Source organism: Pollachius pollachius, assembly GCF_949987615.1.
Source record: "Pollachius pollachius genome assembly, chromosome: 8".
Lineage (NCBI taxonomy): Eukaryota > Metazoa > Chordata > Actinopteri > Gadiformes > Gadidae > Pollachius > Pollachius pollachius.
Window position 1 is genome coordinate 6,402,585 of NC_136941.1, and position 16,109 is coordinate 6,418,693.

Consider the following 16,109-nt stretch of genomic DNA (forward strand, 5'->3'; position numbering starts at 1 on the left):
GAGACAATAGTGTAGAACGTCAGATTTGCACAGTGAACGCGCAGAACCTCCACTGCAATGCGCGCTGTCTTCCTGCGTATACCATGTGCAACTGATATTCCCCGACAACACCGGTCACACGTTCTTCCTGAAAGTCTGGTGTAGCAGCATGGATGATTTAGAAGATTGGCCAGAAATAGAGAAAGCTCTCAAAGAGAAAAGACGTGAGCTCGTTTTACAAGGTGCGTCAGTGGAAGAGAGAATCGCGGCAGGTGGAGGGCTTACCAAAGCGGTCTACTCTCTCAAACTCTTAAATTATCTGGAGGTAGCCCAGTGTCCGAGTCTAACAGATATCCACGAGGACATCAAATACCTCACCAATCTCCAAAGCCTTTTTCTCTGCAGGAACAAACTCGGATCCATCCCAAAAGTAATAGGAAGCATTCAATCCCTGAAGGTGCTAGATGTATCCGTCAACAACCTCACCGTTCTGCCTGATGAAATCACCCAGTTACCCAATCTGAATACGCTCAACGTGAGCTGCAACAGCCTAGCGAGTCTTCCGGAGGGGCTGAGCAAGTGTACAAAGCTCTACCACCTCAACATCTCCAAGAACAACATCACTAGTTTCCCTTCGGACTTCTACTCCGACCGCCTGGATCTGCTGAGCACCGTCATCGCGTACGACAACGCCATCGAAGAACTCAGCGGAGATGTCTCCAAGCTCGCGGCCATCAAGGTAAGGAAAACTATTCATGTTTCGTTATTCTGTCTTCATTCCATATCTGCAGAGAAATTAACACCAGATTTTTGTGTCTCTTAATCTCGCCAGAATTTGGACCTGTCCAACAACAAGCTGTGTGAGCTTCCCTTCAGCCTCAGCGACTGCGCCAAGCTGAAAGATGTCAACTTCAAGGGCAATAAGTTCAAGGACAAGCGTCTGGAAAAGATGGTCAACGGCTGCCAGACCAAGTCCATCCTGGACTACATCCGCGCCGGTGGGAGAGGGAAAGGAAAGGGCAAACCAGCAGGGGAGGACGCTGGTGGAGAAGTAGCAGAGGGTGGGGACAAGAAGAAGAGGCCCCAGAAGAAGAACAAGAAGAAGCAGGGGGGGGAGGAGGAGGAGGAAGAGGAACTGGCCAAGATGGTGGTGAGGATTCTCCACCTGTCCGACAGTCCCACGGTGCCAGCCATCACCGTGACGGCCAATGTGAAGGACATCAGGCCGTACCTGGTCTGCTGCGTGGTGAAAGGGATGAAGCTCAAGCCCGGGAACGCCCTCAAAAGGTTCCTGATGGCACAGGTAAGCTTCCGTTGTTCCAGGTGCGCGGAACTACGCTTCCTGGGCGTCAGAATGACAGCTTCATCTTTGCTGCGAAACAATATGGAGTAGAACTAAGCTGGTCTGGCTGAGGAGGTCCGCATTAATAGATCTTTTGATTTGTTTTTTTCAGACCAAGCTTCATGACGAGCTGTGTGTGAGGAGGACCACGGCCACCATCGCCACACACGACCTGCAGCTCCTCAAGAGCCCGCTGGTCTACGAAGCCAGACCCCCGGCCGACCTGAAGGTCCCAACACTCCCAGTTCCCACTGCACCTCACACCTCGTCTCACTGAAGGGCATTCCGTCACGTATCTGTCTGTCCTAAAAAGGCCTCACTGGATGAACCAGGTTCTATACAACCCATAGTTAGTATGCGTTATGAGTACAAGCTCCACAAGTTGAGGGGACTGGGATCCAACGCATGGGTTGTTCTGTAGACTTCATGATGAGCCCTAACAAGCCTAGTAGGGAATTATGTGTGAATATAGTCAGTTTGGTACTAGGCATTCCAGTGAATAAATAACCATTGAATAGGGTTCAAAGCCAGTCTGCAAACGGATAGTAAATGGATCTGTTGTGTGGTTGTGCGTGTATGGTTGTGTGCGTGCGTGTGTGTGTGTGTGTGTGTGTGTGTGTGTGTCTAGATCACTCCTCTGGGCCGTAAGGAGGTGTGCTCCGTGGAGCTCATGAAGACCCTGCAGCAGGAGGCAAGCGACCAGAGGAAGCAGAAGAAGAGACAGAACGTCTCCGGCCTCCACAAGTGAGTACAAACGTACTCGGTACACCCACAAACCCAGAACATCCCCTCTGTGAATCCCCCTCAGACCGCTAAGACTTTTCTTCTTCCAATTCTGTGCTTCTGCATTGTTTTATCGTTGTTATCCTTATCCTTGTTAATCCTACCTCACTTCAACACATGAGGGCAGCAGAGGACATTTTAAGCCACAAGTGAAATTTACAACTGTTAAAGGGTAATGAATACTTACTCTGTATTATTTTTATCATGATCTGTGTTTTAAAAAGGTGCTTGTTATGTTATAAAGATACCTGCAGCTTCTGGATGGAAAGGAACTCTACCCTTGTCTCGTGGATGCAGAGGGTCATGTGATCTCCTTCCCACCAATCACCAACAGTGATAAGACCAAGGTATGTCTGTCTATTGGATGCTAAAGCCGATCGAATCAAACTAACTAATGCAGAAGGACTGCTTGCTCCATGGCTGGCATGCCTTCGTAATCTCAGTAGCATCTTGGTCAACATTTCAGCAGTTTATCCATGTCCAATTTGAACGCATGGGTTGAGGAGATGAACTGCTGTCAATATTCTATTGAAATTAAAGCCTGCATATCCTGGCATGGTGGGGATAAAAGGCTCCGCAAATTGAATAAATGTGGCATTTGGCTCACATACTAGTTCACTTCCAGCCAATAATATTCATCAAATAATTGATGAGGATGGGTGAAAATAGCACACTTTTTTTCCCCCTGACACTGCAACACTGACTCCACAAGACTCTGGTGGAGCACGTGTTGTTTTATGGCTACTGGAATAATTGCTTCCTTCCTTTCTTGATATTAAAGCTTGTTAAACTGAAGATATCATCGTTATCTCTTCCTGTGAGATTAAGACATGATACAGGAACACTGATAATACTGAAACGCTGAAAACAACATTGAGGTCGTCAGTCCTCCCTGGTGTGGAATCAAACCCACTGAACCCCTTACTTGCTGACAATGTTTTTAATTGATTCCAACCTGCAGCCCTATGCTCTCTCTCTCTCTCTCTCTCTCTGTCTCTCTGTCTCTGTCGTCAGCGTCCTCTCCATAGATGCACAAAAAAATATACTCAAGGCATGAAACAGCTGCAATTACTTGACTGATTGTTTATGCATGATTTTGTTGTTGTTTATAGATCAGCCAGACGACCAAAGAGTTGTTTCTGGAGGTGACCAGTTCCACCAGCCTGCAGACATGCAAGGACGTCATGGACGCCCTCATTGTAGTAAGGATCCCTGCTCACAACACATCTATTTACTATTTTGTCATTTAACACTCTTTTACCCAAAGCCCATACACTGAAATCGGATACAAACAGGGCAGAGTCAAGCTGGGCTATTTTCCTAAAAAGGAAGATAAGAAGTATTGCTTCGAATCAACTCTGTTTGCATAGAAGTTTGATAAATTACCTCAATGGTCCATACCGATGCTATGAAGCTAGACTTCCTTGTACTACACAATATCATGAGGTTTCCCCTTTAAAGAGCAGGTATGGGTTGAGGACCAGTTCATCTTGGACTGTGGTCAAGACCATTGGGCTGGGAGTCAAACAACCTAACCACTAGACTATCCTGCTCCTTCCCATATTTATTTGTGGAAACTTGCTATAAAGAAGGGTATCACGCAAATTTACTCTGACATGGAGGGACAATATTGTGTTGACTACCATCTCTATGAGAATGCTATATCACCATCAAAGAGGCTGACCTGAAATACATGAGCTAATGACTTTCCCATTACGATGTTGTTTACTGTCTTCCTCCAGCTCGACTATTCCTTCCTAAGGAAGTGTAGGTAACCAGGCGGAAATTCAAGGAGATCTATAAATAAGGGAACATGTTTATAGGATTACACATGTAAAGGTACTAGACCGTAACAAAGCATTAGTCTTTGTTAGGGATGTCTATTTTAGAGTTCACTCTTGATTAACACTTATGATTGGATTGACGAGTTCAACACTAAGAGTATTGCTGAATTGCTTTTAAAAGTCAACTTGACAGGTCAAAGAAGATCCAAAAAGCCAACCTTGAAAGACATTTCTACAATAAGGATAATGCAGGAGGACTATTTATTATTCATATGTATTATTTTCATAGGGTAAAGTGCACAACACGTAGTCCAGTCGTGTTTAATGAGGATTAAAGAAGTACACCTTCATTAGAAATGGATTACATTTGTATATTTAATAATTATGAGAAGAAATGACTACATTCTGAGATGGCTTGTAATCATCGGAAATACATTACACAAGACCCCCGTTCAAAGTTTCCCCCTTAGATCAAGGTGTTTGGGCTAACGCTGTTGCGTGACGCAGTCTCGGTGTGACCTGTTGTTCCTTTATCTCTGACCCCGCTCCTTCCCCGTGGAAGAATCTAGCTCATCATCCGGGGCCGGTGTACAATGTCAACGTCTCAAAACACTCGTCTCTCAATGTCAATCTCAGGGCCGTCCACCCAGCCCTGAGAGGGAAAGGTATTGGCGGAGTGTTTTATCCTCGCTATGAAAGGCTAGGTTTATCGTGTTTCCGACTTTCTCAACCAAACTTAAATGACCCAAAACCATCAACACCCCTCTTTCATAAGTAACATCCTGGTGACTTGTCTCCCAAAGGGCTCCGGAAATATACACAAAGAGAAAGAGTGTGACTTGAAAATCGAAACCGCCGGTTCGGGTTTGCAAGCATTGAGTTGCGGCATTTCCTGCGCCAACGACGATCCTATATGTCTCCAATCTGGGCCCGCCGTCTCGCGTTACACCTACCGGTGGTGAATATTTAATGAACATGATCCATACCAGAACCCGGTTCAATCTGATGTTGGAGGAGATCGTTATCCAAGTGCAGGTAGACTTGTGCTGGCACAAAACATGTTTGGTATCTGAACGGAAAATAGGATTTGTTGTATTTTTTTGTTTGGGAAAAAACTCTTCTAAGAAGATTTAAAGGGAGTGGAGAAGAATCATCCACTTGGTTTTAGAGATCTTATGGTTAAGTTGACGGAGTATGAGTGAGCGCCTTCTAGAGTTGATGGCTGTTACTTGATTTCGCGCCCCTGAGACAGCTGGGGAGAATATGAATAAGAGGTTGATCATCAAAGTACTTTATCTAAAAAATGCAACCTGGACCATGTTTGACATTGTTCGTTGGCTGAAATGGCATGCACATCAAAGAAATACAATTACCAGATTCAAGGGCGTGTATTCTGCAGTTCCAAGATAATTGTCATTATCTACCTCCATTTCTAATATTTAATAAAATCTTTTAATTATGAATGTCTTTCCCCTTTTTCTCACAGAAAATGGCGGAGCTGAACAAATTCACAGCGGAGCGCAATGAGGAGACAGACGGTGAGACCCCCAGTCCCCCCGGAACTGAGCAGCAGCAGCAGGAGGAGGAAGGTCTGGTGGTCCAGCAGGTCCGCACCGTGGACCAGGAGGGCAACCTGAAGGTGGTCTACCCCTCCAAGACGGACCTCCCCAACGCAGACGAGACCCTGAAGATCATCTGGTAGACGGTAGATCTGCCAGATGTTGTCCTTTTCGTCGGTTCATTGAAGGCTTGTGTGTTAAAGCGAACGGTCAAAGCATCTCAAAGAAGGGAAAAGCATACCATGGAGAAAATACCACCTGGTCATGTACTTTGGTAAATGTAAAAAAAAAAAAAAATACTGTTCAGAATTATATTCTGGTTTCTTTTTTTTTTATCGTGTCATACTCTTGATTTCTGGTGTACCGTAAGAAAATGAGAACTCAATGCAATATCCTAACCACGTACAGGATTGTAACGACAAGTATTTGCCATTAGTTGTATTTCTGGAACTGCTTCAGAGCATGTTCAAACTAACCTCAATTAAATATCTTAACCCACTCTATGGATGGACTCTTTGTTTCCCCAGCTCTTTACTTTAGTTATATGGAATACGCTGCACATGTGGCTGGTCCACTTGAATCAATACTTTGGTTTATGGGACTTTCACCTCTCCCTGCTGAATACATGGTTTAAGGAAGAGAGATCTGCAGAGGGAGGGAACTGCACACTGACAAAAGCGAACGACAAAATGCTAATGCATGTGTGGGAAGCACCATGGAGTATAATGGGAACTGCCAACACAAATTCCAGGTAAAACATTTTATTAAAGGAATTTCAAGTTTATAAACTCATTCTAAAGGGTTGAATACAAGTATTTCACCGTTTTTGTGTGCAGGATGTTTGGTTATTCACCCACAGTGAGAGATCTTTACCTTTCAGAATCAAAGTAGAAAGAGGATGGATACGGTTACGTATCGAGTGACTCAGTGTGTGTGTGTCTGTCTGCGTGTGTGTCTGAGCGTGCGCTTGGAAGGAAGAAGCACTGCGTACAGAGATGACCAGAGCTTTGGCAGTCACAGGTGTACTGCGTCAAATGTGCATTCTAGCACATTTATAATTGATTCTGAAAGCATGAAAGAAAGTAATAGGGTTGGTCAGAAGAAGCAGGCCTGGTTGGATGCAAGTAGGAATGGGCAAACCTGCAGCTGTTTGTGGAACTCTATGGGTAATAATACTAAAACCACCGGGACACGCGCTCAGGACAGACTGGACTTGAGCGTGCCAAGGATGAACAGGTCACCGGGCGAGGGGCAGCCTCCGGGCCCCCGACAACCAGCAGACTTCCAGCTCGCCGCAAAGTCGACCCAGTCTGCGCACAGCTTTTCTCGCTCAAGGGACATCGTGGTTCTGCGTGAACCGAGAAGAGGCACCACCACGGCTGTGGCGCACAGCAACCTTCTGCCACCCATCGCTGGGTCGACCACCATCCCTCGGAAGGAGGAAGACGCCCCTGTCATATCGGCGTCTGTTCCCAAGAGCCTCACACGGTTGTCTAATTCAATCGTTATGAGGGAAAAGACGTCGTTCCGCGTATTGGTGGCTCGGCACAAAAGAAGAACTGAAATTTCCGATCAATCAAGCGGGTCTGTGTTTGGGGTAAGTTTTAGAGTACTCAACAATGATCTGAACTCGGAGACGCGTTCCGGACCACTGACGGGTGGCATTGATCGCGCCAAGTCCCCAGTGGCCGCCGCGGCCCCGGCGTTGATGGAACTTAAAATAGGACCACAAAAGAGTGACGCGTGCCCCACTGCCACCGTCGAACCCAACACCAGGGACCTCAAAGCAGGGCAACAAAGGGCTTTGTGCTGGGACGATTCAGACGTGGAAACAGAATCTCAGTGCTCGGAGGGCAGCGTTACCTGGAGGGATTCACATTGGCTCGAGGAGACTGACGAATACTACACCTCCCAGAGGATCGCTGAATGGGTGTTAAAGGTGAACTCCACCTTGTTCAACACGACAAAAGAGAACTTAGAAAGTATTATTCCTGCCGAAGAGCAAGACATCTCTACCATAAAGATAATCTATGGTGGTGACTGATTGGTCCAATGATGTATTAATGTTACGGATACAAAGTGCACAAAAAACAGTCTATAGTCATGTTTGACATTTCAATAAATATCACCTTTAATGGGACAACATTGCCCTAATTCCATTGACAAGCATGACATTTCAAACGGGTGTTTTAATAAAATATGAATAGACAAAAAAGCCAAGGGGAAGACTGTTTCCCTTGTATCTAAAATATATTGAATTCATCATTTCTGATTTACATGTTGCTAAGTGGGTCTCTGTTCTAATGAGGCCACTCATACGCATTTGTGGACGTAGTAGCCAGTGACGTAGCCGAGGAGGTAAACAGACACCAGAGCAGTCACACCCCCGGCCACTTTGACCACCAAGCCCATGCTGCCCGTACACAGTCTGTTGTAGAACCTGGAAGAGAAGAAAAACATGAAGAAAGGTGATTGACTTAATCATTAAACAGCTACACACGTGGTGTTTTTGATGTGGTGTGATATGCATGCAACATACAACAATTAGTTCCAAACAAGTTGTTTGATTGGACGAGAGGCATTCCACACGTGCTGATAAGGAGTATAACAGCAATGGGAATTTTAACATTAACTTTAACATGTTCTTTATACATGTATGGCTCTGCCTTACAGGAGTCTCCAATAACCGTTTATTACATAAACGATTGTGAGCTGTTTACTCATCGGATTCAAAAATGGCACCAAAGTGACTTGTCAACAGGTTTGTGTTTCACTTGTTGAACGAAAAACCACAAATAAATGTACATGATACAAACAAGCTGGTCTGTGGTAACATGTAGACCTACAAAAAGGAGCAAGCTAGTGTGCAGCAATGTTTCTCTTGCTTGGCAACAGGCCAGTGTAATGTAAACTCAAGTGTTAGCATTATAATGTGTGCCTGGTGTTCATCTACCTAAAGTCACTCTACATCTCCCTCCACTGGCACTCCATCTGCAACCACCCACATCACATCTCTCACCAGTCCCTGTGTCCCTACCTCTGAGCTCCAACATTGGTTTCTGCCAATGTTAGTTCTTTGTTTGTTTGTTTTGATGCTCTATCTCCTAAAAGGCACTTAGAAACACAACACAGATGCCCAATGACTGCTCTGATTAAAAAACAAATACGATATCTGTGGCTGTCGCCGGCCTCTAATAAGCCTGTCCAATCATTTCACTCAGCCTGAATGAAATGATTGGATGGCTTACCTGTCTGTCGACCTAGCTGCCCGCCTACCTGCGTGGACTCTGCCCGTGCATTCACTGCATGACCCCAGTCTTCCACTCATCTTGGCAGAACTATTGCTTAAGCCAGCCAGCTACCCATGTGGGATTTGTTTTGTTGGATACTTTCAAAATCGAACTCGAGCTTGTTTCAACAAATTGCCTAACCCACCATTAACAGAAAAGGTCCACGTGGAATTTTTGAATACCTCTGTGTATTTCTTAGTAGGAGTTGATTTAGATTTTTCATAAACATTGAACTCTCACCCCACAAGGCCGGGCTGTGAGGCGGCTACGTCGATGTTGATGTTATCTTCATTCCACCGGTTGTACTGCACCCCGTCTGAGCCGCCGGCGTCCGTAGCTGTAGTCATTGTAATCCCGTTGTGTGTTGAAATGACCTCCGACCCCCGACGTCAACACGTTCAGCACTTCAATGGAACCAAGACAACGGACTGTTGAACAATAATACTACAATCAACAAGTGTTATAAGATATAAGTGTACAAGTGTAACAAGAGAATAGCTCTGGATGCATGCTACACAGAGACTGAATAGGCTGCCAGTCCTTTACACTAGCGCCACAGTTCCTTTAAACCAAGTCTTATGATTGGATAGGATTAAGCGCACGCCGTTGCTCTGTCAAGACAGAGAATGTGCTCGAGTATGTGACCCAGACAAATGAGCGTTGTGTCACCCTCAGAGCAGTACAATCCACAGTCGCCATGAATGCACACTCACCTGTGGGAACAGTGGTGGGAGGCAGCCCGGTCAGGAATGCTGTGCTCCGGCTAGTCTTCAAGCTCTTATAATATAGCCCATGTCTGTTTAGGAGACTTTGGTCCTAGTTCAGGCTCAGTTCATCGAGGCCACGCTTACTGGACATAAATCTGTTGGTTTCATTCCAGCCCTCCCCTCCACCCTCCCCTTCTCCCCTCGAGGTCACCATAAACACCTTGTCTCTGAGATAAAGGGCAATCAGGGCCCTTGTCTTGGTTTACTCTCTGGTTGCATCACAGCCGGGGCTGATAGCACTGAGCAAAACCCTGAGTCTGCATATACAGTAAATAAGATTCCTCTCTGCTACCAAGGGGCCCTGAAATGTTTCTCTCTAATGTATGGAAGGATGGTATTCTGGGGGGGGGGGGAGTACTAAATAAGTACTACTCTACTAGTAAAGTGCATGATATAACATTTTATATTGGAAAGAAAGTCGACAAAAGTATTAGAAGTAAAAGCACTTCAGTTCCGTATTGCGACTATTTAGGTCTTGAGATTAGTTAATGGGAGTGTAGTTAATGGTTAAGATAATAGGGTTGAAAGGTATCTTGAATAATGAAAACATTAGAACAGTCGACTAAAACTTTTTTGCTCATCAAAGGCTGATAAAATCCCTGACTTTATATAATTTAAAAACATAACATATCTCCCATACAACCTTTTCACTGAGGTTTGGCGTATTACTTTAAACGTTTGAATGCTGAAACTGTTATAATCATAATCAACATCCATTAAAGACTTTCAGGACTGACAGGTGAATACTGACTGCAGTACACTGATTGTGATGATGTGATAATCCCATTTGAACTACTGCTACTTCCCTACTACTAGGGAGGAAATGGTCACCAATTATGAAAGTCAAAATAGGTAAAGTAAAAGTGCCTGCTCTCCTCTCTCTTCCAAAATATGTTGTCTATTACAACAATCGGATAATCTTAATCTGTTCGCTGGCTTCTTGTAGTTCCGCTACTGCACCTTCTCTATTTGACCAAGTGATGGCGCGCTTGCATTTTGTTTAATCTAACAAAATAGGAGGGTCGTTATTAATATACATCCATGGTTGTGTAATCTAGTGATTTGAATGAATGAATCCCAACATTATATTATTATTATATTATTATTATAGTATATGTCAGTTGTCATTTGTAATTGTAAGAGTTTGACATTTTTTTAGTTGCAAAGATTCCATTGTAATGTATAGATATTTGTAAGGATAATTATTTGCAATCGACGTTTCATGTTAAATATTTCGCTATTAATACTCAATTTAACCATGAAATTAAAAAGGTATTTATATATTTATTAGCTACCTCCTGCAAATTCTATCGTCTTTCGATCGCGCCGTTACAACGTCATCACTAATGGACGGCAACAATGGAAAATAAACAAAGAAGTAAATATGGCATGGCTAAATTATAAGAACGTGAATTTAAACCATTAACAACACTGTACTAGGGCTATTTAATACTAACACGATACGATTCCCAGTGGTTTAAAATGTGTATAACGTTTGCTGTGCCATTCCACCTCTCAGTATAACAAACTATTAAAAATGTAATCGCTATCGAGCATATAATCTATCGTTTTCGCTTTTAACCATTCAACCTGGGAACTGAAAATGACAACACTAACCAGACAGGACCTTAACTTTGGACAAGGCAAGAGACACTCATTTGGTAGAGTGCATGTTTTTCGCAGTCCTTCGACCTCCGACAAGTATTTGACTCTAACGCCAGTATAATGTACTCTTCCACAGTGGTGGCTGACATTCTGTGTGAGTTCCTAGAGGTAGCCATTCATCTCATATTATATGTTCGGGAGGTGTACCCCTCTGGGATTTTCCAGAAGAAAAAGAAATACAACGTGCCTGTACAGGTAAATTCAATGGACCACCTGCTTGCAATCTTGGGCTATTTTAGTGTTGGACACAGTTCAACTTAATTGGCGCATTCATGATGTTGCTTTGCCGGTTTATTTCGTAGATGTCATGCCATCCAGAGCTGAACCAGTATATCCAAGATACACTCCAATGTGTGAAGCCACTCATCGAAAAGGTGAGGATTGGATGCGAGTACAGCTAAAGAGGTGGGTTTGACCGACGTGCTTTAAATGTCCTTTCCGTTATTTTCAGAATGATGCTGAGAAGGTGGCGGTGGTCATCATGGACAAGGAGCACCACCCGGTCGAGAGATTTGTCTTTGAAATCTCTCAGCCCCCCCTGCTGAGTATAAGGTATGTCTGTTTAACAGGAGTATTAGCACAGCACAAGTTAACAACTAAATGCTGTCTTATTCTGGTTAAAAATACCACAATGTAAAATGTTCTTGGACTTCAAGTTTATTGCCAGTGCAAAAAATGTTGTGAAAGAAATGTTTTTGTTTATAAGCCATCAATGTGTATTACAAATTATAATGTTCCGCTGTTGTACTTTGTAGATTATGCTGACAATGACAATCAGAGTGATGTGCTGGTGTTGGCATGCACATTAAATGTGAATGTGTGTTTGTTTGTGTGTTGCAGCTCTGACACACTGCTGTCCCATGTTGAGCAGCTGCTGCGAGCGTTCATTCTGAAGATCAGCGTGTGTGATGCGGTTCTCAACAGCAATCCCCCAGGTAAGCAGTATCACATTATCATTTCCACACTGTAGCCTCGGGTGTGTATTCACCGGGCCACAACGGGACTATATTCTCGGTCAGTAGGTTGGCTGGTTGTTGAAATGCTTAACAGGGCTCCACTCCTACCTGTCCCAGGCTGTTCGTTCACTGTACTGGTCCACACCAGAGAAGCTGCCACGCGCAACATGGAGAAGGTGCAGGTCATCAAGGTGAGGCCAGTGACCCTTATGCTGTTCTGGAGGTCAACGCTGTGCATTTATGTTAGTGATGGACTTATATGCGGCCAAGATTTACAAATGTTTTGAACATCACTTGTTTATGTTGGGTCTTTGGTTCATTGTTCCTTGAATATCATTGTGACCTGAAGACAAGCCTGCTCTCCAATGTACCCTCTGGATATCCTTCTGTTGGCCTTTTATTATTTATTACAATATTTAAACTTTATGGTCAGCCGCACAATATTGAAAATATCCCATGGTGTTATCTCATCGTAAAGTCCCAATCTCGCCGAGACGCATCAATGCTAGAGTTGTTGGAGGGCTTTAGAGCAAGACACCACAAACCCCACACACACACCCTTTGGCCCCTGCTCTAGCTAGCTGCCACAGTCCCCCTAACCATCCAGACCATGTATCTCTAGAATGTATTGAGTATTGAGGGGCTGGATTTCTTGGCTCTCCTCAGGACTTCCCATGGATCGTGGCTGATGAGCAAGAAGTCCACATGCCGGAGCCCAGACTCATTCCACTGAAGACCATGACGTCAGAGATTGTAAAAGTAAACCCAAATTCAGTCATTAACGATTCAACCCATCCAATCAATTTTTATATTCTTTTTTCTATACTCTTTTCCCAGTGCTAAAATCAATGACAATATTGTATATTTTATTACGATCTCACATCAAGTTGACTGCTCATATTGTATTTTGTTTCAGATGCAGCTCTACGTAGAGGAGAGAGCCCAGAAAACATAGTGGATCTCTCCTAAGCATACACCCGCAAAATCCATCTTATTTCTCTCCGAGACAGAGAGAGAGATTCCATAAAGACCTATCTGCTTTGTCGTTTTCAATGAAGCTCCCACATGAGTGTATTCCTGTTGTTTTGTAAATATTGAATATGAATTGATTAACTGTTTACGTTATCTTGATGTTAATTCCATGTTGATATTCCTGTCATGATTAAAGAAACGGTTAAGCTGGTGTCACGCCGCCACGCGGCAACTCACCGCCTCCATTCATTTCAATGAGGGAAGGGCGGCAGAGGGGAGGCGGTTACAAAAGCGTCTGTTGACAAGGAAGCGGTTGCCGCGCACAGATTTTGCCCTACCGATCTGCTTTCGCCATGTTGAAACTTTCGGCGGCAGCAGCAGCAGCCGCTTTTCAAAAGGCCTGACCCTTCACAGCGCCGCGCTGAACCCTCCGGCAGCGAGGTGGTTATCAGGGCGGTTGCCGCGCGGCGGTATGCAAGCACCTTTATGCTTTTTTCCTTATTCTATTGTTTGACCTCCTTTCACATGGTCATTATAAACAGTGACCCCTCTTTCAGCTAACGCTGGCAAAGGAGTTGGACATTCCTTGTAAATATTCCAATAAAACTCAAACAAGCATTGTTAAATTGATTGTATTCCTGTATTTACCTACCCTTCATTAATCCGAGCAGCAAAATGACCTCCTTTAATGTGTCCTAAACATAAACTACTACATCAGAACCATAAACTGCATTTAGTAACCAGAACCCAAACCGCATTACGACATTGGTATGTGGTGTAGGGCTACTGTGGACCAATCCTGTATATAAATGTTTTGTATAAAATAAGGTACCCTAGTACAATATTTAATGTAATATTTGTACAGTAGCCTAATGTCTAGGCTACAGGCCTAGACATTAAGGGAGAATGGCGTGACTGTTGGATACGTGCTGCTGTAAACTGGGCATTTACAGGCTCCCCACAGGCTCGCTACAATCTTAAGAGACGTAGTGCTCAGTCACAAAGAATTTGTGACAGCACTAAATCTCAATGTACAAGGACACATTTCTATAATACAACTACATGTTGCAGCCTATATTAAGCTAAGCTTTTAAATGAAACTATGTCAGCCCCAACTCATTATGATATTCCCTCAGGCCCAAGCAGCTAGATTCTGTGGCTGTCCTCCCAGTCATGTTGATATTGGACAAGGGCATGTTGGCAGCACCTTTCTGGACTGACCACAACACAACACAGCCACAACCAGGGAATCTGGCAACCTGGACAATGGGAGGTTCTAGATAATGGAAATAAAACATGATTGTGCATTTACTTTAGCTGGACGCCAGCATTGGTCTAATTAGCATTAATTAGAAAAATGTTGATGAACATATTACTTAATAGGATTGTTTCTTCGGAACCTGAAAAAAACACTTGGACTTGCAAAAAACAATTCAAATGTAGATAATACACCTTACGAAATAGATTTCCTGACTTTGAAAAAAAGGTGTTCATCTGAGCGGGTCCAGGGGAATTTCTTCATGCAGAATTTTCTTCTTGAGGTTTTCCAAAAATATTACTATAGAATCGGGCAGTCCCAAAATACGGCACCATATGTTCACCCACCATGCCACTGCTTCTCAAGCATTTAATGGTAGAATTGTTTCCAATGACTTGGGGTGTCTGCAGGACCATAAAGATACTACCTTCAAATCAAATTCTTTCCACAGCAGTCTCCATACCGCTCCTGTGACATCTCGAACATATGTCATCGTCCACTGTTTTATTCAGCTCCTGTTCCCATTGTCCTTGGATGTGTAAGGTGTTTTCTTACATCTCCAGCATTAGCTTTTTGTAAACATGCGATATTCGCTTTTTTGTTCATGCAGGGTGAACAGAATGGGTTTTTATATTGGTTGGTTCTCTTTTAATATAATCACAGTCTGTATTTTTTGTGATATAGTGTCTACTTTGTAGATATTTATATAACTCCCTCAAAGGTATGGTAAAATTGTTTTTGAGTTCCGAAAAATATAGAGATAACTCTATAATAACTAATTAACATTTTTAATTGATCAAGGAACCTCATCACTTCACATTTGGTACTTATGTGAACTTAATAATGTCATCGTAGACGATGACATTATTAACTTATTAACTGTAAGGACTTACAGGCCTGTCTGGACCACCTTAGCTTCTCCTAAGGTCACTGGGAAGCGAGGGGTGGGGTGCTATTACGTCTGTTGCAATCTGCAACCTCCCCACTAAATCCTTCACACTACACCTTTAAGTATCAAATTATTTATCTGGGTTCAAATGTAAGCAGCTCTACTCGAGTGGATGAGGAGGATGCCTTCATACTGCTGCTAACGCTGTAGCTTACGGACATGCCGTTATGATTTACCACCAACAATTATTTGGGCTTGATGCGTCTCAACTTGTCAGTGAGATCTGCAGTTTTTCTCAAACATAAGCAACACAAAAAGAAGTACAGAAGTTGTTAAGGATAATTTATTTGCACGATAAGGGCACAATGAAAATTATTTTCGGATATTGTTTTGTAGCGAGAAACAATGAGTCCACTTCAAATTTACTGGAGTAAAATAAAAAATAAAATAAATATAGTGATAAAACAGTGAAAGTGAACAGAAATTAAAAAAAATCATGTGAAGTACAGAAAATCTAACAAATTACTTAACAAAGTACTGTATCAAAGGATATTTACCTCGTTATCTGACATGTTCTCAGTGCATTCTCTTTATGGCATGGCAAACAAAAGCAATATACCAAATTGTACCAACTCTCTGAACCCTAACAGTTAATAAGCTGTGGGACTGACAGGGCAGTGGGGGAGCACACACGTGAAGAAAAAATAAAAGGCTCAACCTTGAATTGTGGCCAGCAGATAAAAATAGGCAGGGTTTTGTAGAAGCATTTGTTTCCACAATCCTCTGTTGGCTCTGTCCTGATCCAACACATGTCAGCAACATTCAACCATAGAAGAATGATCGGCTGATGTGGATCTTATAATAG

General features: G+C 43.3%; 2 protein-coding genes across 4 annotated transcripts; both read left to right on the plus strand.

The window, feature by feature from the left end:
• The first annotated feature begins 138 nt into the window (after positions 1–138).
• lrrc47 (leucine rich repeat containing 47) lies at positions 139–5,913 on the plus strand. Its single transcript, XM_079741046.1, has 7 exons — positions 139–718; positions 812–1,282; positions 1,434–1,550; positions 1,950–2,065; positions 2,349–2,451; positions 3,217–3,306; positions 5,375–5,913. Exons 1-7 carry the CDS (start codon positions 149–151, stop codon positions 5,588–5,590), a joined length of 1,683 nt encoding a protein of 560 aa, XP_079597172.1. The 5' UTR covers positions 139–148; the 3' UTR covers positions 5,591–5,913.
• Positions 5,914–10,830: 4,917 nt separating this feature from the next.
• Positions 10,831–13,708, plus strand: mad2l2 (mitotic arrest deficient 2 like 2). 3 transcript variants are annotated; one of them, XM_079741054.1, is made up of 8 exons: positions 10,862–11,147; positions 11,246–11,364; positions 11,472–11,543; positions 11,621–11,721; positions 12,010–12,104; positions 12,243–12,316; positions 12,792–12,884; positions 13,042–13,708. In XM_079741054.1, the coding sequence occupies exons 1-8, from the start codon at positions 11,108–11,110 to the stop codon at positions 13,078–13,080; spliced, it is 633 nt and encodes a 210-aa protein (XP_079597180.1). In that variant the 5' UTR covers positions 10,862–11,107; the 3' UTR covers positions 13,081–13,708. The 3 variants fall into 3 exon arrangements, with proteins under 3 accessions (XP_079597179.1, XP_079597180.1, XP_079597178.1); XM_079741053.1 differs by lacking the exon at positions 13,042–13,708 and having other exon boundaries at positions 10,831–10,882; positions 12,792–13,021; XM_079741052.1 differs by lacking the exon at positions 13,042–13,708 and having other exon boundaries at positions 12,792–13,021.
• The last annotated feature ends 2,401 nt before the right edge of the window (positions 13,709–16,109 follow it).